Source organism: Arachis hypogaea, chromosome 13 (assembly GCF_003086295.3).
Source record: "Arachis hypogaea cultivar Tifrunner chromosome 13, arahy.Tifrunner.gnm2.J5K5, whole genome shotgun sequence".
Taxonomy (NCBI): domain Eukaryota; kingdom Viridiplantae; phylum Streptophyta; class Magnoliopsida; order Fabales; family Fabaceae; genus Arachis; species Arachis hypogaea.
The window spans coordinates 8,341,801-8,368,530 of record NC_092048.1 but is presented as its reverse complement, the minus strand read 5'-3'; the positions used below and the strand labels follow the sequence as shown (position 1 = coordinate 8,368,530).

The 26,730-nt window shown below is 34.5% G+C and overlaps 2 protein-coding genes and 4 long non-coding RNA genes across 7 annotated transcripts; 2 read left to right on the top strand and 4 right to left on the bottom strand.

The window, feature by feature from the left end:
• Positions 1-2,951: 2,951 nt before the first annotated feature.
• Positions 2,952-4,217, bottom strand: LOC112736973 (uncharacterized). Its single transcript, XR_003168849.3, has 2 exons — positions 3,451-4,217; positions 2,952-3,368 (listed from the first exon to the last, which is right to left on the bottom strand). It is a non-coding gene; the product is annotated as an uncharacterized lncRNA (long non-coding RNA).
• Positions 4,218-14,673: 10,456 nt separating this feature from the next.
• Positions 14,674-16,928, top strand: LOC140178069 (uncharacterized). Its single transcript, XR_011870190.1, has 2 exons — positions 14,674-15,475; positions 16,503-16,928. It is a non-coding gene; the product is annotated as an uncharacterized lncRNA (long non-coding RNA).
• A 1,153-nt stretch (positions 16,929-18,081) lies between these two features.
• Positions 18,082-20,593, bottom strand: LOC112736969 (uncharacterized). The gene is made up of 2 exons (XR_011870187.1): positions 19,955-20,593; positions 18,082-18,388 (listed from the first exon to the last, which is right to left on the bottom strand). It is a non-coding gene; the product is annotated as an uncharacterized lncRNA (long non-coding RNA).
• Positions 19,238-21,804, top strand: LOC140178068 (uncharacterized). Of its 2 annotated transcripts, none has more exons than XR_011870188.1 (2): positions 19,238-20,383; positions 21,477-21,804. It is a non-coding gene; the product is annotated as an uncharacterized lncRNA (long non-coding RNA). The 2 variants fall into 2 exon arrangements; XR_011870189.1 differs by lacking the exon at positions 21,477-21,804 and adding an exon at positions 20,547-20,830 and having other exon boundaries at positions 20,251-20,383.
• A 107-nt stretch (positions 21,805-21,911) lies between these two features.
• Positions 21,912-22,403, bottom strand: LOC112736971 (auxin-induced protein 15A-like). Its single transcript, XM_025786660.3, has one exon. It carries the CDS (start codon positions 22,324-22,326, stop codon positions 22,060-22,062), a length of 267 nt encoding a protein of 88 aa, XP_025642445.1. The 5' UTR covers positions 22,327-22,403; the 3' UTR covers positions 21,912-22,059.
• A 2,186-nt stretch (positions 22,404-24,589) lies between these two features.
• On the bottom strand, positions 24,590-25,399 carry LOC112736968 (auxin-induced protein X10A-like). Its single transcript, XM_072213116.1, has one exon. The coding sequence runs from the start codon at positions 25,284-25,286 to the stop codon at positions 24,804-24,806; it is 483 nt and encodes a 160-aa protein (XP_072069217.1). The 5' UTR covers positions 25,287-25,399; the 3' UTR covers positions 24,590-24,803.
• Positions 25,400-26,730: the final 1,331 nt, after the last annotated feature.

Genomic DNA, 26,730 nt, shown 5'->3' with positions numbered 1-26,730 from the left:
AAGGAGAACAACAACTATAAACTATAAATTACCAATTGTAAACCAGTCATTATGCATACACTGATGCACATTTTATATAGACAAATATCTATATTTGCTTTGCAGCAGTTTTCAACCGATATTAATGGCTCTTAAAATTTTAATAGGCATAAGAATTAATAAAATGAAAATAGGAGCATATAATCATCAATGGTTGGAGGAAGATGTGAAATCCTTGTAAAAGAAATTTCTCAAAAGAAAAAGGAAAGGAAAAGCTTAAAGTAATGGTGAGGTTTTATGTATAAAATACATTCTAATAGAAATCAAAACGCCAAATGCTGAAATACTTTAACAACTTCGCAAAGAGTCAAGAATTATAATAATTAAATACTTAAATGAGTGCAAAGCAAGAGAACAGAGCTTCTATAATCGTGACAAAGAAGCTAATGATTAAGATGTAAAGCAAGGAAATATTCAAGTAAATACTCCATAATACTAATAATAAAATTAGCAATAACTTCGTTACAAGAGAAAAGACTTTCAAATTACTAATCATTCAATAAAAAAAAATCCTAACTTGTTAAAAAATTACCAAAATAGTCTCTATATATTATGATTGTCCTAATAAAATCTCAAGTTGTTTTGAATATTGATTCCCACTTATAAATTTAAAAACAACAAAGTTCACAAAAATCCTATATTATCACATTAAAATAAATAATATATTTTCAATCCTAGTGAAAATTTAATTTAAAGTATCATTGTATAGCTCAAGTAAGTACATAATTTTACTTACACTATTTTATTCCACAAACCCAACCAAATGTAATTCATGAAACATCAAGTTTCGTTGAGAAATCAGATAATTTTAAAACTAGGGTTATTAAGGGGTACATAATAAGAAAGCATGATTTATAATAATTAGTTGAATATAATAAAGAAAAAAAAATTCGTATAAGTAATTTATTTTGCTTTAAGAAATTAGATATCTAGTCTTTTTATCAAAAATTGTCAACAATTCTTTTCAATCTCTAAGATCTACTTCCAAATATCACAAAGGCACTACAAATCAAGAAAATCAATCTCCCTAAACCTCTGAGAATAAGAACAATAGTTGAAAATAAGGAAATTTTCAGAAAAGCAAGGGTTAAAAAAATTTTCAGGTTTCAGATTATACTCAAAAGCAAAGTTCATCTTATAATCACCAACCAAAAAGGCAAGCGTTCACAATCTTTCTCTCAACTTATCAAGCAGGAAATGGTTCCGTGACAAAAAGTCATATTCAGCAACAAAGAACCATAATGGAAACAGATCATCAATTAGAAAAACAAAACTAAACTTCTAGATCCAAAAAGCTAACTTATCACCCAAATAATTCACTACACTTAAGCAAAGAAAATCAACAATCGAACAAACAACGATAACACTCTATTCATATGTTGCATCACATAGTCCTTCTTGAGCAACTAAATAGCTGTTTTCAAAATTATTGATTTGAAAAAAAGAATCAAAAGCTAATCAAAATTGTGTTAGCTTCAAAAATCATCAACATAAGAAGGAAAATCTCAATATCGCTTATCAAATCCAGAATAAAGCATCTCGATCAGAAACTCAACAAATTCATGCAATCCACAAATCCAAATACAATTCTATAAGGAAATCAGATTGTAATTCACAACAAACATAAATCAAATCTTTTAAGTAACTCATGAACTATTGACATTAGGAATCATAGAGAACAACCCAAAGACGAAGAAGATTAAAGCACACATTCACAAAATCGGAGAAAATTAGAACTAGCTAGGAGAGAAATCGCGAACCAGAACCAAAACTTAAACCCTTGCAAAAACACATTCGAGAAAATCTACCAAAGGATATGTCAAGATTGGGTACAAAAGGACAAGAGTAGTAAGAAGCGGAGAGGACGCATGCTCTCAATAATCAGAAGACAACAATGACATAGAGGACAAGAAGACATTCCTATAGGTCTTTGATAGTGCCACAATTTGTACAAATAGGCGCGCTTCTATTTATACAATTGTGATCCTATCATAGGACACTTGCTCCATATTACACAGATTAAACCTGGCTCTGATACCACTTTGTCACGGCCCAAAATGAACCATGACCGGCGCTTAGGGAAACAGTTCCCTAGCAAGCCTATCAAACTCAAATATAAATTAAATAAAAAAGTTACAAATATTTTAAAGAAATTTACAGTTTCTAAAACGAATAATTTCATATTTTTAATAAAAGGTAAAATAATTAGATATGGATGGATCCTTCCTGTGATATATGGAGCATATGACGTTTAAGAATTCAACAAAAATGAAGTACCAATTGCAGATCATTACTCTTGAATAGAAGGCTCACACATTCAAATATTTGTTCCTAAAAATTATTTTTAGAAAAACGGAATGAGTTTTGCAACCCAGTGGCCAGACAATACATCTATAATCGACATGAGACCATATATAAACATTATATCAAAAATAATTTTAATTAGAAAATAATAATTCATAATAATAAGTGAATCAATAAGGGAGTTCTCATACAGAAATCAAATCAAAAGTCCACACTTAGGCGGCTCCACCTCTATGGGTAGCCCTTTCCTCTAGTGTGTCCGTACGGAATAACAGATCTAACGTGTGGCCTACACGTTAGGCTAGCAACGCCCCTGCTAGCTGAGGTCTGAGCCAGATGCATCTAGGTTAACGTCATAACCGCCGTTAACTACGGTTTTCTAATACGAGCCTCCCAAACCAATTCAAAACATATAATTTCAAATACAACAAATCTTTGATCTTACAAATATATAAGGTATCGAATCAAATCAAATCAGATAATATTTTTTCATCCAAATCATATTCAATCATATTTTCTCAATCTTAAAGCATTTCAAAATATTTCACAATTCCAAAACAAGTGAGTACCAACAAAATTTCAATACTTCAAAAATATATATTCGAATAAAATCAAGTACTTTAAAATAATATAAAACTTCTTCAACATACATATAATCTCATAAAAATATATAGTCTCATGTGCATATTAAAATGAATTTAACAAGGATAAGCATTTAGTTCTAATAAATCAATTAGTAAAACCAAATTTAAAATCATTTGATAATAATCTTTATAAGTATAACTAAGTTCAAACACCATATATCCAAATAATTATAGACGTAAAGCCAAACAATTATAAATGTAAAGCCTACTCACAACTTGGTCCCAGGGGACCGAAGAAACTGAAACCGGAGTGGCAAATTAAAAAGGTAAAGATGGTTGGAATAGAATGGATCGAAAGGACGTAGAATCTAGACCGAGGCAGTAGCAACAACTCCAACTAATCCCGCAGCAACAACTTTGTAATAGTCACAGCTATAGCGGCTGAAATAGAATGGAAACAAGATAGCATAAATGGAATAATAGCAGAGCAAAAGTGGAAACGATGCAAGTTTAAGGAAAAGACCTAAATCAAAACAAAGGTTCGGCGGCGTTTTTCCAGAAACCACAACGGTGATGGCAACATTAGCTCCGATAAGATGCTTAAACCGGAAGCATAGGACCAGCAACGGCGCCAGCAAGGAATGGCTCTAACGGCGGCCGCAGCTCGAATGTGACCTCCTTCCCCAGCAACGGCAGCAGCAGCGGCAACACACCACCGTTACCCCTCTTCCCGGCGACGAGTTCTGTTATATTCTCCTTCCCCTTTCGCGAAGTCTCTCCCTTCTCTCTCCTCGTGCTCTCCTCAGTGACGACGACTTGGCATGGCGGCTGTTGAGGCTCAGCGGCGATGGAGACAAGGCACGGCAGCTGTAGCAGTTTGACGGTAGCGAAGCAGAACGGCGGCAGTCCTTCTTCCTTGTCTCTTCTCTCGCGCTCGTCCCCTCTCTCAGAGGCATCTCACTCGGTTCTGGCCTCTGATGGCGATGCGACGGCGGCGAGCTGGACGTGGCTGGTGGCGACGCGACGGACACGAAGGGCGAGCTCCAGGCCAGCGATGACGAGGCACGGCTCTCTCTCTCCTCGCGTGGTGGCTCGGCGTGGACAGCTCTCTCCTTCCTCCTCCCTTCTCTTCTCACGGTCTCCCCTCTTCTCTCTTTCCCTTTTCTTTCTTTCTTTCTTTTTCCTTCAAGTCTGTGTGTGTGCTGTGAGGAAGAGGGTGTGAGGGGAGTGAGAGTGTGTGCGGTAGTGAGAGGTGAGTGAGTGTGTTAGAAGAGGGTTAGGGTTTGGTTTGAAAAAAAAAGAGGAACAAGGGGTATTGTAGGGATTTTACAGGGTTTTTCTTGTCTCCAGTGTGGTTTGAATGTGGTGAAGGATCTCTTGTCTCCAAAATAGTATTTCTTTTCTTCGATGTGCTTTTGTTCATGCTTTGAAACTTATCCGAACAGTTAACAGTTAAATATGGTTTTTCTTATTGCAAGTAGCTTTGCATATATAAGCTCTCAAGAACTGAAAGGTGTTATAGATAATTATTTTGTTGAAAAATGTTATGGATAAACAGAAAATAAGTGAGTGACTGAATTCATTGTCAATCTGTGTTTTACAAAATTTTGTGTGCAAATCGTTGCTCTTATGGAATATATTCATGTCTTAAAAATGAAAAAAGGTTTGCTTTTGATTATTAGTGCTGTCTTTTTATTATCTTGGGGATGAGTTGGTTTTGGAAAAGTTAGGTTTTCTTTATTTCCCCAACTATTTTTCTGTTATTGAATTTACGGGCAACTGAGTTTTGCCATTTGGGTTTGGAAGTTCTGGGATGCACAATTTTCTCTTCCATTTTTATGATTTGGATGGGACTCTGGATTTTGAATTTATTTCAATTCTACCTTGCACCTTGTATGCTTGAGCCGTTTGGGAAAATAATTTGTTGCAGAATTGTTTCAATTCTTTTGTGATGAATTTTTTTTTACTATGTGGATCAAATAAGATTTTTCCCCTAAAAAAGTTGTAATGATTTGTTGATGGTAAAATTGTGCAATAATGTTCATGATGCTTATGATCCTAGAAAACCGAAAAGTGTGGAAAGGTTATTTAGTTGGCTTTCTGTCCAATCATATTGAAATGTAATGACATATGTGGCCTTATGGATTGTGAATTTGTGATGAAGGATCAGTCCCTATGACTTGATAAAATTGTATTGATGATATATGTGGCTTTGCAAAATTGGATTGTGATGAAGGATCTTAGGCCCTATGAACCGAAATTGAATTGTGATGAAGGATCCCTATGACCTGAAAAAATCGGATATGATGATATGCTTGACTCTTTATGTTGCGAAATGATGTTATTTGGCTTTTTGGACCTATGAATATTGAAGTTTGATGGTATAATTTACCTTGTGACGCTGAAATATGGCTATGGATCTTTTGGCTCCAATGTGGTTGAAATGTGTTGAGGGATTTCTTGGCTCCAAAATAGAGTTTTCTTTCTCTGATGTGCTATTGTTCTATGTTTTGAGATTTATTAGAACATTGAATAGTGAAATATGGCTTTTCTCTCTACAAGTAACTTTGCATATATAAGCTGCCGCTCAAGAATTGAAAGATGTTATCAGAAAAATAATTGAGTGATTGAATTCATTATCAATTTGTGATATAAACTTTTACAGCATGACAACTTAGTTGCAGAGTCATTTCAAGTCTTTTGTGATGATTTAGTTTTTTTGTTCACTTACTATTGGATCAAATTAAAATTTTGTCCTTTGAGAAAAGCTGTGTAATGATTTGTTGATAGTAAAATTGTGGGACAATATTCACTATTCTTGTGAGCCTAGAAAAATGAAATGTGTGGAAGAGTAATATGTTTGACCTATATATGACTGCAAAATCAGATTGTGGTGATGTATGATATAGCTGGATTTTTCTATCCAACAAAATTGAAATGTAATGCTAGATGTGGACCTACGAAATTGAATTGTGATGAAGGATCTTAGTCCTTATGACTCGATAAAATCCATTATGTTTAGCGGATAGGATGTTATGCTTCCTGCTTATGTTGCAAAACGATGTCGTCTGCTAATTTTTTCCTCTAAAATATTGAAGTTTGATGGTATAGTTGTCTATATGAAGTTGAAATGGTGAAGGATCACTTGGTTCCAAAACAGAGTTTTCTTTCCTTGATGTGTTCTGCTCATGCTTGAAATTTATTAGAAAAGCCAAATTTGGTTTTTCTCATACTAGTAAATTTGCATATATAGGCTGTTAATTGCTTCGAGATAATTGAAAGATGTTATAGATAAACAAAACACAATTAAGTGATTGAATTCATTGTCAATTTGTTTATACAAAAAAAAAAAAGAAAAAAAAAAAAACAGTACACACTCTTTGAATTTGTCATTCCAATTCTCTATATTAATCTATTATGACATGTATGCTAATCTATGTCAATTAGTCTCAGAGTCTGAGATTCTTCATCAGTCTCAACTCGAGGGAGATGTGAGTTGGTGGAATACATCTTCACTGCAAGGAATTGTTCAGACCTCCCTTGAGATGATCATATCCAAACTCTTCCTCATCTTCACTCAACATAAAACATTTTTTATTCTCTTCGACATGCACTGCAAGATAACCCTTTGGGACTTCTACGGATTTTGAAATTGCTTAGCTAAGAGTGCTGCCTTTTGGATGACAGGAAAACTGGAAACCCATTTTTCTTGTGTATGTAGGGAATGAAAGAGCAAGGAAAAGCTCTAGAGCTTAAGAAGAACGTGTTCAAGTATTGATCTTCAGATTGCCAGTGACTTGTGTTGTTTTTGAAGGCAAGAGAAAGTGTATTTATAAGAGAAATAATTGTTGAAGGGGGTTAAAGGATGGGGTCGTGCTAAGTGCGTCCCCCACCTTTTCAAACAGTGGCGGCCAATAATAGATCATAGTCTCCTACATTTCAGTTCATGCAACTCAATAGCAAGGTGAAACAGCCAACTAGCATGATAAATTATTATTAAGTTGAAAGCTATAGATAATGGATTTAGGAGGCATGCAACAAGAGCATGCCCTCAGATTGCTCTGGTTGAAATAACACATACACATCTATGCAAACCTTTGAATGCCCTGAGAAAACTAATGCAAAGAAAGAAATAGAAGATAAAAGAGAAAGAGCAAATGGTCTCATTATTAGGAATGGAAAGATTCTTCTTCTGTCTCCTAATTATTTCAAAGAATTTCATGATACAAATGTGGGTGAACATTTTGGATACTTTCGGACCTACAAGAGAATTTCTGCAGTGATGTATTGGGAAGGGATGAAAAGACAAATTCTGCAATACATCAAAGAATGTGAGGTCTGCTAAAGGAATAAGCACCAGACATTGCTACTTGCTAGCCTGTTATAACCATTACCAATTCCCATAAATGTTTGGTCTGATGTGTATCTATGGACTACATTGGGGGATTGCCCAAGGCTTTGGAAATAGACACTATTTTGGTGGTTGTGGATAGGATGACTAAATATGCTCATTTTTTTAGTCTAGCATACCTTTACATAGCCAAGGAAGTAGTTGATTTGTTTGCCAAAGAAGTGGTGCAACTTCATAGTTTTCTAAATTCAATTGTTCGAGATAAATCATTCAAGAGAAATTTTTGGGGTGAGTTCAAGGAAGCTGGGACCACCCTCAAGATATATAATAAATTTCCCTTTGGAACTTAATTTTTGCAAGAACCATTCATTTTGTTAGACTGATCATCTATATTCACTTGTTCAGTATCTCATTTAAACGAGTTAGTTCATTAGAGAATTGAGATATAACAATAGCAAAAAGTGTTTTATGTTGCAAAACTATCTTGCCATAACTACTTTCTCATTCAGAAAATCCTTTTTACAATTCCATAGGAATGAAAGCAAAATGGAAAGTGTCCATAAGAAAAAGAATGAAGTGCCTTCTGGACAAATATGTCTCTCAACTAATTTATCTACATCCTAATAGCATGATCTACATCCCATTCAAGTGAGAATCGATGTTTAGAAACTGATGTTTAGAAACTCATCCTCGCTGCACGGAATTGTGAGACCACCCATTGGATGATCATATCCATATTCTTCTTCAACTTGACTCAACAATTCTTGAAATAAAGGTTGGTTCAAGTATGATATTGGAATCACGAACCGCCTCATGTTGTCTCCAGCATAGACTGCAAGGTAGCCTTTTGGTACATCAATCCCCTTGGAAATTGTTTTTGTTGCTCTTTTAATACTTGGAATGCGGAAACCCATGTTGTATAGTGGTTTTTTCAAAGAACTTGTATGAGAAATAAAAATAAGTATTTGAGTTAGGGATACTTAAGGATGCAAATGACTTGTGTTCCTTTAGAACCTCAAAAAATTTGGTATATATAGATGCTAAGAGAAGTAGGGAACCTTCAAATCAATTTCCAACTGAAATTATTTTTTATGAGTGATAAGGGATCACATGGCATTGTCTTGGAGGTGTTTCTATGGATTGCTAAGTTGAAAAGGATTGCATACCCCACTTTCTGATACAGTGGCTAACAAATTACCCTCTTGAAAGCAAAGACATATGCATAGCATAGGTGACACCAAAAATATGTCCATGCATTAAACCATACATAATCTATTAGTAGATATGCTTTAGACATCACACGTTCTCTTAGATTGACATTGATGTTGACATGCATCTGTGAGGTGCCAACTTATACCAGATTGACTTTGAAAAGTAGTGTTACAAAGAGAACCAACATAACATACATGATAACATGCTAGTATATATGTTCATAAAGTTCATAGTATGCTCCAATCAGACTATGGATTTAAACTTATACATGCATTGAATTCCTTCTTTTTTCTTGGATAAAGATCATACAACAGTTAGATTCCTTTTTATTATTCTGAATTTTTGTAAAAACCATTGTATCATACCAAGAAAGACCAAAAGTGGAAAGTTTGATAATGGTTTTAGCTTCATACTCATGACAGCTGTTACACAAGTCACTGGCCCTTAGTCTATTTGGTTATTGGAAAGAAGGAAATATAGCAATGAATAAGTGGATTAAGATATCTTCAGATGCTTTTGTGGTGAATATGGATCAGTGAGGAACCAGTCACTTGGATATAATTTTGTTGTGGCCCTCAAACCAAATAACATGTTCATGTGAGGATGCTGTGTGACTCAAAATTGAGGAATCTTCTGTCATAGAAAAAATGGGGCCTCAGTCACATGAAGAAATGGGGTCATTAGTTGATTGCAGCAAACAAATGTAACTCATAATACAATGTTAACATCACATTATGGAATACAACTGGATTAGTGTTTCAATCTCAATTGTAATTTCAGAGGCCACATTTTAGTGACCACTATGTACAAATTGGGAAGGGTCCACACAGATTTCAAAGACAGATAAAAGCAAAGTGGGACATGGCAAATACAGGGACTGATCCTTGAAGCTGTTTAATCATCCTATAGTGATAATTGGATAATTGAACTGGCCAAAAACGTTCTCATTATTAAAATTAATATTATGCAAATTCATACTTAGTCGTTCTCATTATTAAAACTAATATTATGCAAATTCATACTTAGTTACTGCTTTTCTTATAATAACTTTTTTACTTAGGAGTATAGCATCATCATTATTAAATCATGAAAGTTATCTACTGCTTTCCTTTTCTTTTATTGTAAACCACATCATGAAAATTGATTTTATGAACCGCACTTCAGCTTATTATTGCCTTTGAACTTAAGAGTACATTTATATTTAAGGAGAAAATGGGAGACATTTGTTTATGTGCATAAATTTCTCATTGAGTTTCATAGTAGGATACAAAAAATGGAGAAAAACTTTCTCAGGGTAAGAAATTGCTACAAAAATTGTGTTAAGTAATCTATTTCTAAGTCAGCCTAATCTTGATGGTGCTAGCATCAACTCAAGCGAGAAGTGATATCTAAGAACATATTTTCTTCACAAGGAATTGTGAGGCCACCCATTGGATGATCATAACCAAATTCTTCCTCAGCTTGACTTAGCAAGTCTTGAAATGAAGGCTGGTTCAAGTATGATATGGGGATCACAAACCGCTTCATTTTCTCTCCAACATAAACTGCAAGATAACCTTTTGGAATTTCCATAGCTTTTGAAGATGAAGTAAATGATGCCTTTCTTACAATACCGGGTAACCGAAAACCCATTTTTGTATGTGTTGAAGAAATACTAGTTTTTCAAATGACTTGTAAATAAGATGCAAGTATTTGAGTTTCTTATGCTTTAGGATGTGAATGACTTGTGTCGTTGCCAAATGCTTGCAGCCATGAACATATATATAGATGAAGGATATGTTGTAAAATTGGTAATTGAATGGTTGGTTGTGGAGGAAGGCTATGAAATGGGACCTATTAGGAGACAAGGGCATTTAAGAGGTCACATGGTGTTGTCTTCGGGGATTTTCTCAAACCTGTAATAAGTACATAATTCAAAGTCTACCTTATGAAGAGGAGGCCAACACAAATTAGATCATGTTGTCTATGGTTTGCGGATTCCATGGGATATGTTTCTAAAAATATGGTGTACTGGAAAAATCAGGTTCACATTGGTTTGTGAGGATGTGCCTAAGTTTGGTTCAGAGTTGTGGCCAAGGTTTACAGATTTCATTGTCAATAGCAACGTCTATCTGAAGAAACATGAGATATGTCTATAGCATGTCTGATTCAGTATCTTTAGTATATGAACAAGCATTAATGTAGATGTCTTTGATTTGACATGCATAATCTCTTGGCAATTATGTCAGAAGGTGGGGTATGATGTATGAACTCTCACTTAACTTTCAAGTCCTTGAAAGAGACCTCCAAGACAATACCATGTGATCTCTTGTGATCATTTCACTATGTAGACCCCATTTTACAGCTTCATCAGAATTATTTCTTCAGGATGGCAACTATATATACACTTCTTCTTGTGTTCTCAAACAACACAAATCAGTTGCATCTCCTCAAGTATCAGTACTCACATATTTCTCTCAAATCAAATCCTTCAAGAACAATCTATTTCTTTTTTCTTTTGAACAACAAGAAGAAACAATGGCTTTCCGCATTCCAGGTATTAGAAAGGCATCACTTTCTGCATCAAAAGGAACTAATGTTCCAAAAGGCTATCTTGCAGTCTATGTGGGAGATAAGATGAGGCGGTTTGTGATTCCTGTATGTTACTTGAACCAGCCTTCATTTCAAGAATTACTAAACCAAGCAGAAGAAGAATTCGGATATGATCATCCAACCGGTGGTCTCACAATTCCATGCAGTGAGGGTGAGTTCTTAAGTCTCACTTCTCAGTTGGGTGGGCAATAAAAAACTAATAGAGATTGACATAGATTAGTTGAGATTTTGTACAGAAGGCTCTTTTGTCTTTATACCTTGAAGATTCTATAATTCCTTTGAAAGTGTAAAAATGCTATATGAATGAGAAAGTTATTTGCATCTCATTGTTAAAACTACCTTTTGGCTTTGTTTTAATCTGCATTATCTCTTATTTATGCAACAACATCAGAATTAAGTTCCAGTTTAAAACTTAAAATATGTTAGGCTATCTAAGTTCGATGATTGCCAACTTCGATGGTTCGTTTCGTTCAAACATTTAAGTTACAGTTTCTTAACAGTGGTTTGAAATCACTATTGTAAATAAGTTAAGGCATGGACTCAGTTTTCTTATAATAAAAGTAAAGAAAGAAGAAGCACTTACATGCCATTGTTTTAAAAATAAAAAAAGAAATTAAAAAAAAAATAGAAGAAGAAGAGAGTCAGAGACTAGCTTTGGGTTGTCTAATAAAATTTAGCCCTCATGTTGATAGAATTTTGAGAATTTCAATGATGATTCAATCGAGGGCTTAACCAATCAAGAGTTAACTTTCAACAATTTTAGTTAGATGGCTGGAAGAAATTGCTACCGGGAATGATAGAATTTGGATTTCATCAATGACACTATTTTCTCTGTATTCTAGAGAAATAACTTAGTGAATCTAAAACAAAAGACCATAATCAAATTGCAGGAAACATTGAATTATCCAAAATCCAAACTTGAATCCAATTTATGAACTTTAACCATATGCTTCTCTCCTTCATTTCACTGATTCACAAGGTGGAGTGCTTATGTGTTTTAGAAAGTAAAATTCTGCAGCATGCCATTATAAATTAATAGACATTTTTTTAATACCACAGTAGTAGCAATACAACAAAGAAATAAACAAAATTGAAGAGAATATACCAAAGAAATAGAATCTATAAGTAATTAGTGATGAAGTTTATAAATTCATTGAAATTGCAAAAAGAATCTGATATATATTTACATCCTTGACATCTCACTAAGATGATAGCTACTAGCTTCCACTACAAAATTGTGTCTCAACTAATCTATGTCAGTCTTCTTTAGAATTACTTATAGTCAGTTGAAGCAAGAAGTGAGGTCCAAGAAGGCTTCCTCACTGCATGGAATAGTTAGACCACCCATTGGATGATCATATCCGAATTCTTCTTCTGCTTGGCTTAGTAATTCTTGAAATGAAGTCTGGTTCAAGTACAAAATGGGAATCATAAACCGCTTCATATTCTCTCCAACATAGACAGCAAGATAGCCTTTTGGGACTTCTAAAGCCTTTGAAGATGCTTGGTTTGAATTAAATGATAGCTTTCTTCTGATACCAGCAAAACGAAAACCCATTTTTGTATGTGTTGATGAAAGACCAGTCTTAGAAATGACTTGTAAATAAGATACAAGCTTTTGAGTTTCTTATTGCTTGAGGATGTGAATGAATTGTGTTGGTCCTAAATGCTTGCAACCATGAATATTTATATAGATGGAAGGATATGTTATAAACATGTAGCTACTTGAATGATTGGTGGAGGAAGGCTATCAGATGGGACATATTAGGAGACAAAGGCATGTAAGAGATCACATGGTATTGTCCTCATTAGAGGGTAGGCCCAAAAATTGTAACTTATTTATGCAAGAGGAAATCTAATTGCCCATGGTTTGCAAATACCACGGAGTTTTGTTTATAATCTGGTGTACTTGAAAAGTTGAGGTCCATATTGTCTTGTGAGGCCAACTTTTGGTTCTGTTCTGGCCTCAGAACAGTGTTTCAGAGCTATAAATGTCTATCTGAAGAAACATGTGAGATGTCTAAACTCTAAAGCATGTTTAATGGAGTAGCTTTACCACAACGGATAGATAGAGACCTAACCTTTGATAGAAATATCCAAGACAATACCATGTGACATCTTGTGATCATTTCTCACTTTGTAGACCCCATTTTACAGCTTCATTAAAATTATTTCTTCAGGATAGCAAACTATATATACACTACTTCTTGTGTTCTCAACCAATACAAATCAGTTGCATCTCCTAAAGTATCAAAACTCACATATTTCTCTCATACAAATCCTTCAAGAACAATGGCTTTTCGCATTCCAAGTATTAGAAAGGCATCACTTTCTGCATCAAAAGGGACTAATGTTCCAAAAGGCTATCTTGCAGTCTATGTGGGAGATAAGATGAGGAGGTTTCTGATTCCTGTATATTACTTGAACCAACCTTTATTTCAAGAGTTACTAAGCCAATCAGAAGAAGAATTCGGTTATGATCACCCAACTGGCGGTCTCACAATTCCTTGCAGCGAGGATGCCTTCCTGAACCTCACTTGTCAATTAAGTGGGCAGTAAATTTTGCTCATAGAGACTGACATAGATTAGCTGAGACATTTTGTACAGAAGGCTCTTTCTTTTTGTTTTGAAGATTGTCCATTTTGGTCTCTTCATTGTATCATTCCTTTTGAAAGTGTAAAAATGAACATGAATGAGAGAAAGTTATTGCATCTCATTTGTTAACTTTTTTTTATATTTTTTATTTCTTGGCTTTTGTTGAATCAATGATCTCTTATATATTTATGCAGCAAATCAAAATTAAGTTCAACGTTGTTTTGAAGAAATTGACTGAAGTTGATGATTCATTTCATTTAAACTAGAATTTCGAATAGCTGTTTGAAAGTACAATTGAAAATCTGTTAAGAACTCACAGTTTTCTTATATTAAAAGTAAAGGAAGAGGCATTCCATGTCATTGTAAAAAGTAACACAAGCTTGAGACATTCCATGATTGAATGTCACAAACTTCAGCAATTTTCTTATGAAAGTGTAAATACTATAAAACCATAAAAAAAGCAATATTGAATTCAGAATTCAGAAAAAGAAAAAGAAAAAAAAAAGTGAAGGGAACATTTCATAAAGCAGTTTATAAATCCAAGACCAACTGGTAGTATGCATATGTGTTTTAGAATAACCAAAGGTCTAATGAGAGGCCACACGGTATTGTCTTCCTTGTGTTTATGAAAGTTGAGAGTTCTTGCCAAACACTATGAGATAGCTGAGAAGCTAATAAATGGTTAAATGCAAAGCTGATTTAATGGATTACTTCTTATGTTGCAGACATGCTTAAAACATATCACATAACCTCTTAAATAAAGGGATAGGATGCCAGAGAGGACCACATTTTGTGACTGTATCCCAACTTCTTCTGCACTTGGAGGGCATGAAATATGGTCCCACATCCTAGCCAAACATTTCAATATATCACAAGGTACATCAGTATATTCTCTACAAAAAGCAGGAACCATGTGAATAGTTTTTTGTGGTTCAACCTTACTAAAATCACATAACATGCTAATAAGTATAAAATTTATCAATTAAAACTTCTGTTGGCCGACGAAAATAGCACTTAGATTAGTTAAATGCAACACATAACATGCTTCTTAAAAATGTTAAGGCATGGTTAAAACTTCAATAAAGAAATAAGAGAACAGACATTGAGAAATATATAAATAAATGAGCCATACATCCCGTTTAAGAAATTTCTTTAGCTATAGTTTTCCATGCATATTCTTATTCTTTTATTTAAAATATTATAATTTTACATACTTTGAACTAGTGCAATCTATGAGAAAAAAATGAACAATTAAGTATGGTTTTTCTTACATCAGGCAGCTTACTACTAGATACTGCATGATGTTCTGTTTTTAGAGAGAAGATAAAATGTTTAAAAAAGAAAAAAAAAATGAAATACGAGAGTAGCTGAATTCTTTCTTTGTCATTAAACCAAAAAACAGAGGAAACACTTTGAATTTTTCATAGTAATGGTCATTCTTCTTTCATTTACTTAGAAAAATGTGTAATTACAAGTTGCCTATTGTACAAAATGTGTATACTAATCTATGTCAGTCTCCTACAGCGTGAGATTCATGGTCAATTCAAGCGAGAAGTGATTTGTTGGAAGACATCTTCACTGCAAGGAATTGTTAGACCTCCCATAGGATGATCATATCCGAACTCTTCCTCAGCTTGGCTCAACAAGTCTTGGATTGAAGGTTGGTTCAAGTATGAAACGGGGATCACAAACCGCTTCTGTTTCTCTCCGACATACACTGCTAGATGCCCCTTTGGGACTTCCACAGATTTAGAAGCTGCTTGGCTAGCTGAGAATGATGATGTCCTTCGAATAACAGGTAAACGGAAACCCATTTTTTTAAAGAAGTATGTAAGAATAACAGCAAGGAAAAGTTCCCAAGTTTAAGAAGAATGTGTTTTTAAGTGTTTGACACTTAAGATTGCCAATGAGTTGTGTTGTTTTTGAAGGCAAGAGCAAGTGTATTTATAGATTTTAAGATTCTTTGGAAAACTATTTCTAAGATAAAAGATTTTTGAAAATGATAGGAATGCATACGCATCACTACACGAGAGATCACATGGTATTGTCCTAGAGGCCTCTCTCAAGGATTAAGCAGTTGTTTGAGAATGCATACCCCACCTTGTCAAGGAATGGCTAATAAAGCAGCCACTTGTAATCAAATGCTAGGTGCTTAAGTGAAACTTAAATGTTAGTTCATAGTAGATATTACAAGGCCCACCATATATATGCAAGAGGAGGAAGTGTAATTGGAACATGTTTGTCCATGGTTTCAAATTCCAGTTGTACTGCTTATAATCTGGTGTACTTGGAAAAGCTGAGGTTCATATTGGCTCACTAGCAATAGATTCAAAGATAATAGATAAAGTCATAGTCAAGGTTTACAATTTCATTGTTAGAACTTAGAAGCAATCTCAATTTGAATAAACATGTGAGATGTCTAAAGCATGTCTACTAATTAATGGAGTAGCTGTAGTACAATCTATGAAAGAAGCATTATGTAAGGTATGCACTGTTTTGATGTAGATCTCATTAATTTCAAGAGGCTAATATGTTGGCCATTATATGAAGAAGTGGGGTATGCACTCTCAATGAACTTCCTAACACCTTCAAGACAATATCATGTGATTTCTTGTGATGCATAATACATTGCCAATTTGGTAGACCCTATCTTATTCAAATTATCTCTTGAGGAAATTGGTTTGAAGAAGATCCTAGCAACTATATATACACCACTTCTTGTGTTCTGAAGCAACACCAATCATTCACATATTCTCAAGTATTAGAAGTTTAGAAAAACTCAAATATTTCTTTCTCCTAAAAAACAATGGCTTTCCGCATACCAGGTATTAGAAAAGCAACAAAGAGCAATGATGTCCCCAAAGGCTATCTTGCAGTTTATGTTGGAGACAAAATGAAGAGGCTTTTAATTCCTATATCATACTTGAACCAACCTTTGTTTCTAGAATTGCTAAACCAAGCAGAAGAAGAGTTCGGCTATGATCATCCGAATGGTGGTCTCACAATTCCATGCGGGGAGGATGAGTTCTTAAACCTCACTTCTCAGTTGAGTAGGCTATAAATCATGCTAATGGAGAATAGATTAGTTGAGAGTAACTTGTACAGAAGGCACTTTCTTTTTGAGATTTTATATTTTGATTTCTTCCTTGTATCAATCATTTGATAAATGAGAAATTCATGACAAGATGTTGTTTAAACAAATTTAGCTTGTGCTCAAATCTGAATGAAATAAAATTTATTCATCAGTAGCATTTTCAAGTTTCAGTTCATATATATCATCAGACTATCTGCTTTCGATAGAGACTATAGTTCCTTATTTGTCCTTGAGTTGATCATGGAACAAAATACACATTTCTGTTGAAACAGTTTTAGCCAATTTGTTACTAGATTCTTCTACAACAAATGAGGTTCATGTTCTCCGCAACTCAGAATAAAATTTAGTTAATCTGTTGTTCCCATGTTTTTCCAATTCAATCATCACTGCAAAATAATATTTCCTGTTTTGTTAAAAGCTTGACACATAATACTTAAGAAATAGAAATTAACACCACATAAATCTATTTAAAAAGATTATTCTCAACGATTGATAATTATACAATTGATTATGATTTTTTTTTGGTGTCCAATTGATTATGATTATTGTCATAATAATTCATTATCATACATTGTTACCATCACATTATGGAATACAACTGGATTAATATTTCTATTTTTTTTATCTTCTCTAAAGTATGGATAAGCTTCAATCCCAATGTTATGGCTGCCACCTTGTGTCATTTATTTACTTGTTTCTATTGATAAGCTATTTAAATTAAACTCATACACTAAACTAATCTTTAAAATTATTTTAATATCTATTTTTATATATAAATTTGTACTTTGTTTTTTTGTCTTAATCCTTACTCAAAAAAAAAAAAAAAAAAAAACCCTTATTTCACTTGTTAATAACGTGATTAGAACGTGTTATATTAGTATCGATATATTATATTCACTTCAACTATCCTACATCATAAAATTTTAGTAAAATACTTCGGAAAATAAGCCATTGATCTAGAGTCTTGCAAGGTTCAAAGTTACTTCTGTTGCTTCCACTTGTTGGAGATGGACCAAGGTAAGAACCCAACTAATCACAATGTAATGCATTCACATTACACTTCATATAAACATTTAGTTTTTTTGGTCATACATTAATGGTAGTTGGGCCATAATTATATTGCACAAAATGCCAATAGGTGAGTGAAATCAAAAAGGAGGTGAGTGTAAGGCTAAAGAGAAGAAATCAGGGTGGCTTTGGTCAATGTGGTCATTGCCTGTTCCAAATCAACAAGCTAATGGCAAACACAAAAACAAAGAATACAGTTCAAAGGCATGCAATGGTAGAGCCCTATATGGTTGCAAACAATAATCCAAGAAAGTTAATTAACCACTGTAATCATAAATTTGTGTGTGTTAATAGCATGCAAAACCTTCCTTAATATGACTAATTATACTTTGAACACCCTTCTCTCTAGAAGTTTTTCCAATTAAAAAAAAAGTACCAATGGATTTTCCCATACATAACTCCTTGCCTAATAACACCTCTAGAGATTTATCAGCTCCATTCAACCTAAAACATGAACACTAAGCTTAATCACTAGGAGAGCCAAGAATACCATCATGACTTGAGAAAACATGTCAACTGCCTCTCCATCATCATGATGCCTTTCTGAAACTGCATCATCAATATCTTTATGCTATCAGTTACATACTCAAAATGTTAAAGAATATCTCACAAAAGTTGTCATCTTGAGAGGACAAAATTGATTGTATGATAAAAAACTCAAGGTTTAGTTTTATCTTGTATGAATGAAATACAGATCAAGAGAAAACACTTTCTCTTTTTCATCATTCACTGAACTACAACTCCAATTACATAATAAAAATCAAATTAAAACTTCTTTTTCCAACACATGCCCCCATAAATGTTGAAATAATATGCATAGGTTCGCATAACTGGTAAAAAACACAATATCTTCAAAAACAATTAAAAGTTTCTGCAAGTCAAAATAAGAAATGATACCTGACTCAAACCTTCCCAAACCAAAAAACATACCCATTGTTAAGTCCAAAGATGGTAACATGATAGCACCCATCAGATCTTCTCCACAACATTCACTACAACCTAGCTTCCCACTCTTGTGTCATTTCAGAGGCCACATTTTAGTGATCCCCATGTTCAAATTCAAAGACAGATGAAAGCAAAGTGGGGACATGGTAAATATAGGGACTGGTCCTTGAAGCTGTTAATCATCCTATAGTAATAATTGGATAATTGAATTGACCAAACAAGTTATCATTATTGAAACTAATATTATGCAAATTCATACTTAGTTACTGCCTTTTTTTTTTATCATAACTTTCTTTTACTGTAACGTCCCAAACTTTTTCTGAAATATTTTATATTTGATTTCTTTTATTGTTACCCTATCTTTTAATTTTATCAAAATTCCTACACTACCCTTATTCTTTTTACCAAAACCTAACCCTAATGCCTAAATTAAACCCACACACTCTTACTCTCACATAAGCATACACTCTGAAGTCTAGGGTTGCACACGGATCGGATCGGATCGGATATAGCCTAAAATTCTATCCGATCCGCAATGCACTCATCGGATCGGATCGGATACGATATCCGCATTTTTTTAGGCCGGATCCGATCCGATCCGATCCGCAAGTATGCGGATCGGATCGGATCGGATATCGGGTATATATCCGCATAATTTAAAAAAAAACTATTTTAAGATTCTATTTGACTATTTTTACAAAAAAAATCCAAAAAATTCATTTTTTATCTGTTTAAGCCTATTTACTCCTAAAATATTATCAATAATAGTTCTTTTGAATAACAAAAACAAAATAATAACACAAGATTTAAGTTTAATTATTCTAAGTTGAAGTACAACATAAAAAATTAAAAACAAAATATCATAAAATTCAGAAATAACACATTAAAATTCATATCACATTAGGGTTTATTTTCTTAAACTATGCTATTCATATGTGATGTGCGGATATGCGGATTTGCGGATCGGATCCGCGGATATCACTGCCAAATCCGCAATCCGATCCGACCATAGTGCGGATCCGATCCGATGGCTCTGCGGATCGGATAATATCCGCAAAATTTGGATCGGATGCGGATAATTACCGCGGATATGCGGATATTATCCGATCCATGTGCAGCCCTACTGAAGTCTGAACAAAAGAAATAGAGAAAAGGGGGTGAGAAAGTCACCGAGGGAAGAAGAGAAGAAGATGACGGCACTGGCAAAGCAAAGAGAAGCCGTCGCCGCTATCGAGTTATAGAGGCAGAGGGAGAGACGAATAAGGAGAGAGATGGATAAAGAGAAGGCAGCACCACTATCGTCGCTGCTGGGACTCATCGCTGGAGTTACGGTCATCGCCGTTGAAGGGGCCGCGTCGGACGGAGATATTGCCATCGCTGAAGCTCACCGCTGGTGCAACCCGAAGCTATCTCCGCCTTTACTCTGCTCCACTGCGGCTGACCCCTACCTCTCCCCTGTTCGTCAAAGCTTGTAGTGTTGCTGCGGGAGTCACTCCAGAGGAGAGGAACCACCGCCACCGTTATTCTGTTGTGTCCTTCACCGTCGACGTTGGAGAGGGTCACCGGAGCTGCTGATGCTCCATCCCCTTGTTTTCTTTGGTAAGACTCATCTTGTTCTACCTTATCTTGCCGTAAAGCCTTATTATTGACTTTGTCCTACCTTGCTTAATACCCCTTTCTGTCTTTGCTCAATTTTAAACTACCATAGGCCGTTGGATTTGCTGCCATTGTTACTGTGGTTGTCCCATGTTATTATTACTAGGGCTGTTGGCATTACTGCAGTGAGAATTGAAATTGTTGCTACTACCCAATCCAAATTCTGCACTCTTTCGTACCTTTTAATTCGGCACTCCGGGTTTGGTCTATTCGGTCCTTTAGGACCACGCTGTGAGAAGGCTTTACATTTATAACTGTTAATTTTCTTTATGGTTCATGCTATTTTGAGTTTCTAATTATATTTATAAAATTATTGTTGAAAAACTCTGATTTGATTAGAATAATTGATTTATTATAGTTTAAAAAAAAAATATATTTTTATGAAGTTCATATCTTAGAAATTTTACATGAGACTATATATATGTTTGATGAAGTTTTATATTATTTTAGAACATTTGATTTTATTCAAATATATACTTTTGAAGCATTGAAGTATTTGTTAGTACTTACTGACTTTGAAATTGTGAAATGTGTTTGAAATTACTTATGATCAAAGAAGTTATGATTAGAAAATATTTCTTATGAGAAAGTATTATTTAATTTGATACCTCATATGTTTGCAAGACTGAAGAATTTGTTATATTTGAAAATATATATTTTGAATTGGTTTGGGAGGCTCGTATAGAAAACCGTAGTTAACAGCGGTTATGACGTTAACTTAGATGCATCTAACTCAGACTCCAGCTAGCAGGGGTGTTGCTAGTCTAACGTGTAGGCCACACGTTAGATCTGTTATTCTGTTAGGACACACGAGAGGAAAGGGCTACCCATTGAGGTGGAGCCGCCCAAGTGTGGACTTTTGATTTGATTTCTGCATGAGAACTCCCTTATTGATTCGCTTATTATGATCAATTACTATTTTCTAATTAAGAAATTACTTTAATAATAATGTTATATGGTCTCATGTGGATTATAAATGTATTGTCTAGTCACTGAGTTGCAAAACTCATTCCGTTTTTCTAAAAATATTTTTCAGGAATAAATACTTGAATATGTGAGCTCTCTATCCAAGAATTATGATCTACAATAGGTATTTGTTCCTTGTTGAGTTCCTAGACGTTGTATGCTCCATATGTCACAGGCAGGATCCACTCATATTTATTTTATTTTTTGTTTGTTAAAAATATGTAATTATTCATTTTAAACATTGTAAGTTTATTTCAAATATTTGTAATTTTCTTATTCAACTTATATTTGAGTCGGTTAGGCTTGCTTGGGGATTATTTTCCTAAGCGCCGATCATGGCTCATTTTGGGCCGTGACATTTACTATCATCATAAAAGTTACCTGCTGGTTCTTTTGCACTTGTTGTACAACATAGTGAAAATTGATTTTATGAACAGCACTTTGTGCTTGTTATTGCCTTTGAACTTAATACATTTAGATTTAAGGAGAAAATGGGAGACAAATGTTTATGTGCATAAATTTCTCATTGAGATGAATAGTAGGATAACAAAAAATGGAGAAAATCTTTCTCAGTGTAACTGGGTAAGAAATTGTTACAAAAATTGTGTTAAGTAATCTATTTCTAAGTCAGCCTAATCTTGATGGTGCTAGCATCAACTCAAGCGAGAAGTGATATCTAAGAACATATTTTCTTCACAAGGAATTGTGAGGCCACCCATTGGATGATCATAACCAAATTCTTCCTCAGCTTGACTTAGCAAGTCTTGAAATGAAGGCTGGTTCAAGTATGATATGGGGATCACAAACCGCTTCATTTTCTCTCCAACATAAACTGCAAGATAACCTTTTGGAATTTCCATAGCTTTTGAAGATGAAGTAAATGATGCCTTTCTTACAATACCGGGTAACCGAAAACCCATTTTTGTATGTGTTGAAGAAATACTAGTCTAAGAAATGAAAATAAGATGTAAGTTTTTGAGTTTCTTGTGCTTTAGGATGTCAATGACTTGTGTTGCTGCTTGCTTGCAGCCATGAACATATATATAGATAATAGAATATGCTATAAACATAATGCCACTTGAATGATTGGTGGAGAAAGTGTAAGAGATGGTAGCCATGGGACTTATTAGGAGACAAGGTCATAAAAGAGATCACATGGTGTTGTCTTAGATAATTCAAGGTCCATTTATGTATACAACAGCAAGTTTGATTCGATCATGTTGCCTATGGTTTTGCAAATTCCAAGGGATATGTTAACAATCTGGTGTACTTAAAAATGAGGTTCATATCAACCAAGTTGGGTTGGTCTAGTGGTTAGCTCACTAGTCCGCTTAAGCAAGTGTCGGGGGTTCGAATCCCGCCTTGTGCATGCAGCAACCTATTGGCCAGCGGCAAACCCTTAAATGGAGCTCAGTACCGCGACGGATTAGTCCTTGACCTGCCGGGTTGGGGGATACCGTGGGAAACCAAAAAAAAAAAAATGAGGTTCATATCGGATCATTATCATGTGTCCAATTTTGGTTCTCTTCTGGCCTCAGAACACTTCGTTTCAGAGATATAAATCAGGTTGTGGACAAGGTTTACTGATTTCATTGTCACAAGCAATTCTAAATCTGAAGAAACATGTGAGATGTCCAAAGCATGTCTAATTCAGTATCTTTAGTACAACTACATTGCTTTAATTTAGATGTCTTTGATTTGATATGTGTAGTTTCTTGGCAATTATGTCAGAATATGATGTATGAACTCCAAGACAATACCATGTGATCACTTGTGATCATTTCACAATGTAGACCCTATTTTACAGCTTCATCTGAATTATTTCTTCAGGATAGCATCTATATATACACCACTTCTTGTGTTCTCAACCATCACAACTCATTTGCATCTCCACAACTATCAAAGCTCACATATTTCTCTGATACAAATCCTTCAACAACAATATATTACTTTTTCTTTTGAGCAACAAGAAACGATGGCTTTCCGCATTCCAGGTATTAGACGGGCCACATCTTTCTCTGCATCCAAGGGAACTAATGTTCCAAAAGGCTATCTTGCAGTCTATGTAGGAGATAAGATGAAGCGGTTTGTGATTCCGGTATCATACTTGAATCAGCCTTCATTTCAAGAATTACTGTGCCAGGCCGAAGAGGAATTCGGATATGATCATCCAACTGGTGGTTTGACAATTCCATGCAGTGAGGATGAGTTTCAAAACCTCACTTCTGAATTAAGTGGACAGTAAATTGTGCTAATAGAGACTGACATAGATTAGATGAGACAATTTTGTAAAGAAGGCTCTTTCTTTTATTTTGAAGATTGTCAATTTTGGTGTCTTCCTTGTATCATTCCTTTGAAAGTGTAAAAATGTTCTATGAATGAGAAAGTTATTGGCTTATTGCAGCTTTTTGTTCAACCTGAATAATTTCTAATATATGTGGCAAACTGGCAATATCAAAATAAAGTTTCTTTCACAATTTGTTAAAACTACTAAAGTAAATATGTGAAGGACTAGTAGATTTCTTGTATTAAAAGTTGAGGAAGAGGCACTTCCTTTCTTTCTTCTATGGAAGCAGACCCAAGTAGGTGGTGAAGGCAAGAGTCTAAATAAAGTTCCATCTGTTACAAACATGAAAAGGAAGAGGCACTTCCTTGTTATTGAAAAAGGATGTACAGGCTTTGAGAACAACCTAATGCCTGCTTAAATTCATGCTTCAAGAGTCATTTGATTTATTTGAACAATTTTAGTTAGCTGGATGAAAAAGCAAAACAGAAGTTGCTGCATAGAAATATCTATCTATTTGGATTTCGGCAACGACACTATTTAGAGGTATAGAACATTTCATCATAAGATCAATTGCAGCAAATTTTAGATGGATGGCTCTCAATTTCAGAACTCACAACCCAAAAGAATGATAATAATGAGGGGAACATTTAATAATATAAACTTGGATCCAATATATTTAACTTAGCCATATGACTGAAAATCAGTTAATGATTCAGTCCTTCATGTCATAAAGCAATTTACAGATTCAAGGCCAACTTGTGGTGTGCTTATGTGTGTTAGAAAGGGCTTTTGGAAACAAATTTGCAGCATTTCATAAACTTTTTTATACAACAGAAGCAGAAACGGAACAAATGCACAAGTGAAGAGCATATGCAAAGCACTTAAGTCTATAAATCTTTTGAGATGAAGTCTATAAATTCATTGAAATTGGGAGGAAAAATTCTGATATTTACATCCTTGCCATCTCAATGAGATGATGTTATGCTACAAAGAAAACTTATACTATAGTTCCTGCTACACAAAATTGTCTCTCAATTCTTGTTACAGAAAAGGAAAAGTTTCACTCTGAATTAATCTATGTCAGTCTCCTTCGGCAGGACTTGTGCTAAGTCAGTTTAAGCGAGATGTGAGGTCCAAGAAAGCATCCTCACTGCATGGAATAGTGAGACCACCCATTGGATGATCATATCCAAATTCTTCTTCTGCTTGGCTTAGTAATTCTTGAAATAAAGGTTGATTCAAATAAGAAATGGGAACCACAAATCGCTTCATCTTCTCGCCAACATACATGGCAAGATAGCCTTTCGGGACTTCCACAACTTTGGAAGTTGCTTGGTTTGCAGTAAATGATGTCTTTCTTCTGATACCAGCCAAAAGAAAACCCATTGTTGTATGTATGTGTTGATGAAATATTAGTCTTAGATATGACTTGTGAATAAGATGCGATCTTTTGAGTTTTTCTTTTGCTTTAGGATGTGAATGACTGCAACCATGAACATATATATAGATAAAAGGATATGTTATAAACACACCGATATTAGAATGGTTGGTGGAGGAGGGCATCAGATAGGACCAGTTAGGAGACAAGGGCATGTAAGAGTTCACATGGTATTGTCTCGGCGGACTTTCATATGTATCACAGTATCAGCTTGTTAAACTACATAATTCAAGGTCCACCTTGTAGAGGGTAGGCCAACAGATTGCAATGTTTTGCAAATTTCATGGTTGTGTTGTTTATAATCTGGTGTACTTGAAGAGTTGAGGTTCATATTAGTTCTCATCTGGCCTCATATCAACAGATTTCATTATCAGTTGTATGTCAATTTGAAGAAGCTTGTGAGATGTCTAAAGCATGTCTCATGGAGTACCTTAAGTACAACTACAATGCTTGAAGAAGCATACTTCACCTATCAATTTGTGTAGATTTTCATTATATTTCAAGTGGATATCATATATTAGCCACTTAGCAATTACCTCAGAAGGTGGGATATGTACTCTCACTTAACTTCTTTGGTCCTAATCTTATGAAAGAGACCTCCAAGACAATACCATGTGATCCCTTGCTAACCCTTGTCACTATGTAGACCCCATTTTACTGCTTCATCTGAATAATTTCTTCAGGATGGCAACTATATATACACTTCTTCTTGTGTTCTCAACCAACACAAATCAGTTGCATCTCCTCAAGTATCAAGAACTTACATTTTTCTCTCATACAAATCCCTCAGGAACAATGGCTTTCCGCATTCCAGGTATTAGAAAGGCATCACTTTCTGCATCAAAAGGGACTAATGTTCCAAAAGGCTATCTTGCAGTCTATGTGGGAGATAAGATGAGGCGGTTTGTGATTCCTGTATGTTACTTGAACCAATCTTCATTTCAAGAATTACTAAACCAAGCAGAAGAAGAATTTGGATACGAACATCCAACTGGTGGTCTCAAAATTCCATGCAGTGAGGATGAATTCCTAAACCTCACTTTTCAAATGGTTGGGCAGTAAATTGTTCTAATAGAAACTGACATAGCTTAGCTGAGACAAATTTTGTACAGAAGGCTCTTTCTTTTATTATAAACTTTGTCCATTTTGGTCTCTTCCTTGTATCATTCATTTGAAAGCGTAAAAATGTTGAATGAGAACATTACAGCATGACATTGTCAAAATTTGTTTGCTTTTGTCTGATATGAATGATCTCTAATATATGCAACAACATCATAATAAAATTAAACATGCTCCGATTGCCCAGAACTTTTAAAGAACAATAAAAGAGAATTGCAAATTTGTAATCCACGTAGATTCAATGACTATCTAACTAATATTATATGAAATTGGAATCCATTAAAACATGGCCCTACAAATGAGCAAATCTATTTCTTTCATACAAATAAAAATTAAAAGTACAATATGCAATGGTTTCAAATATACTAGTTACAGTTGTATATATCAGAAAGGTGTACATCATTGTAAAAAATTAGAGAAAACAAGCTTCAGAGGGATGTCAAATTCAAGTGAAACAATCAAAGTTGGTGAGCTTCTGAT

Excerpts from the sequence above, each read along its gene's own strand:
- LOC112736971 (XM_025786660.3), bottom strand. The coding sequence starts at position 22,326 with ATGGGTTTTCGGTTACCCGGTATTGTAAGAAAGGCATCATTTACTTCA.
- LOC112736968 (XM_072213116.1), bottom strand. The coding sequence starts at position 25,286 with ATGCCCTTGTCTCCTAACTGGTCCTATCTGATGCCCTCCTCCACCAAC.